This window comes from Geospiza fortis, unplaced genomic scaffold (assembly GCF_000277835.1).
Source record: "Geospiza fortis unplaced genomic scaffold, GeoFor_1.0 scaffold509, whole genome shotgun sequence".
Classification (NCBI taxonomy): Eukaryota; Metazoa; Chordata; class Aves; order Passeriformes; family Thraupidae; genus Geospiza; species Geospiza fortis.
Window position 1 is genome coordinate 175408 of NW_005054666.1, and position 636 is coordinate 176043.

Below are 636 nucleotides of genomic sequence, written 5' to 3' on the forward strand. Positions count from 1 at the left end.
TTATATATTTTTCTTTTGGTTACAATGCATTATATACTTTCCTTTGCTGAGCTTCTTCATATAGCAGAACCAATCTACACCTTAACTGTTACCTACAGCCCATCATAAATCCTATAATTACCATATTCATGTTACTGTTCTCCAATCACTCAAAGTCAGTACATTACAGTTTAAGCTAGAAGTTATTTTTCAGTTTTCTTGCAGTGGAAAATTCTGAGACCTTTTTTCTACTTGCCACATTTGCTGACTTGTTTGCCTGTGCTCTCTTTCTGCTTGGTAAAAACATCTTTTTGTTTGGGGTGGGTTTATCCTTTGCTCTGAGCCATAAAAACCCCTTCTAACTAACACACTCTGCCTCCTTGGTTATCCAGTGAGACTGGCTCAGCAATTCTTTTCTTCTATATCAAAACTTGCTTCCATCTCTATTCCTTCTTCAGACTCCACATTTAAAAACCTTCCTGCCAAGCGTGCATATCCGTGAGACTTTCTGGCCAAACTTCCATCCTTCCATTCTGTGTCCCGCTCCTCCCTGCAGGCATTCCCGGCGAGCGGGGCCCGCCCGGCCCGCGCGGACCCAAGGGGGACCAGGGAGAGCTGGGCCCGCGCGGCCCCGCGGGAACGCGCGGCTTCAAAGGT

General features: G+C 45.8%; 1 protein-coding gene across 1 annotated transcript in view; it reads left to right on the top strand.

Moving 5' to 3' along the window:
* Nucleotides 1-636, top strand: part of SCARA5 (scavenger receptor class A member 5) — a 27587-nt gene that overhangs the window by 19332 nt on the left and 7619 nt on the right. The window contains exon 5 of the mRNA XM_031065018.1: nucleotides 536-634. Coding sequence (XP_030920878.1) covers nucleotides 536-634 — 99 coding nt within the window. The remainder of the gene's footprint in view (nucleotides 1-535; nucleotides 635-636) is intronic.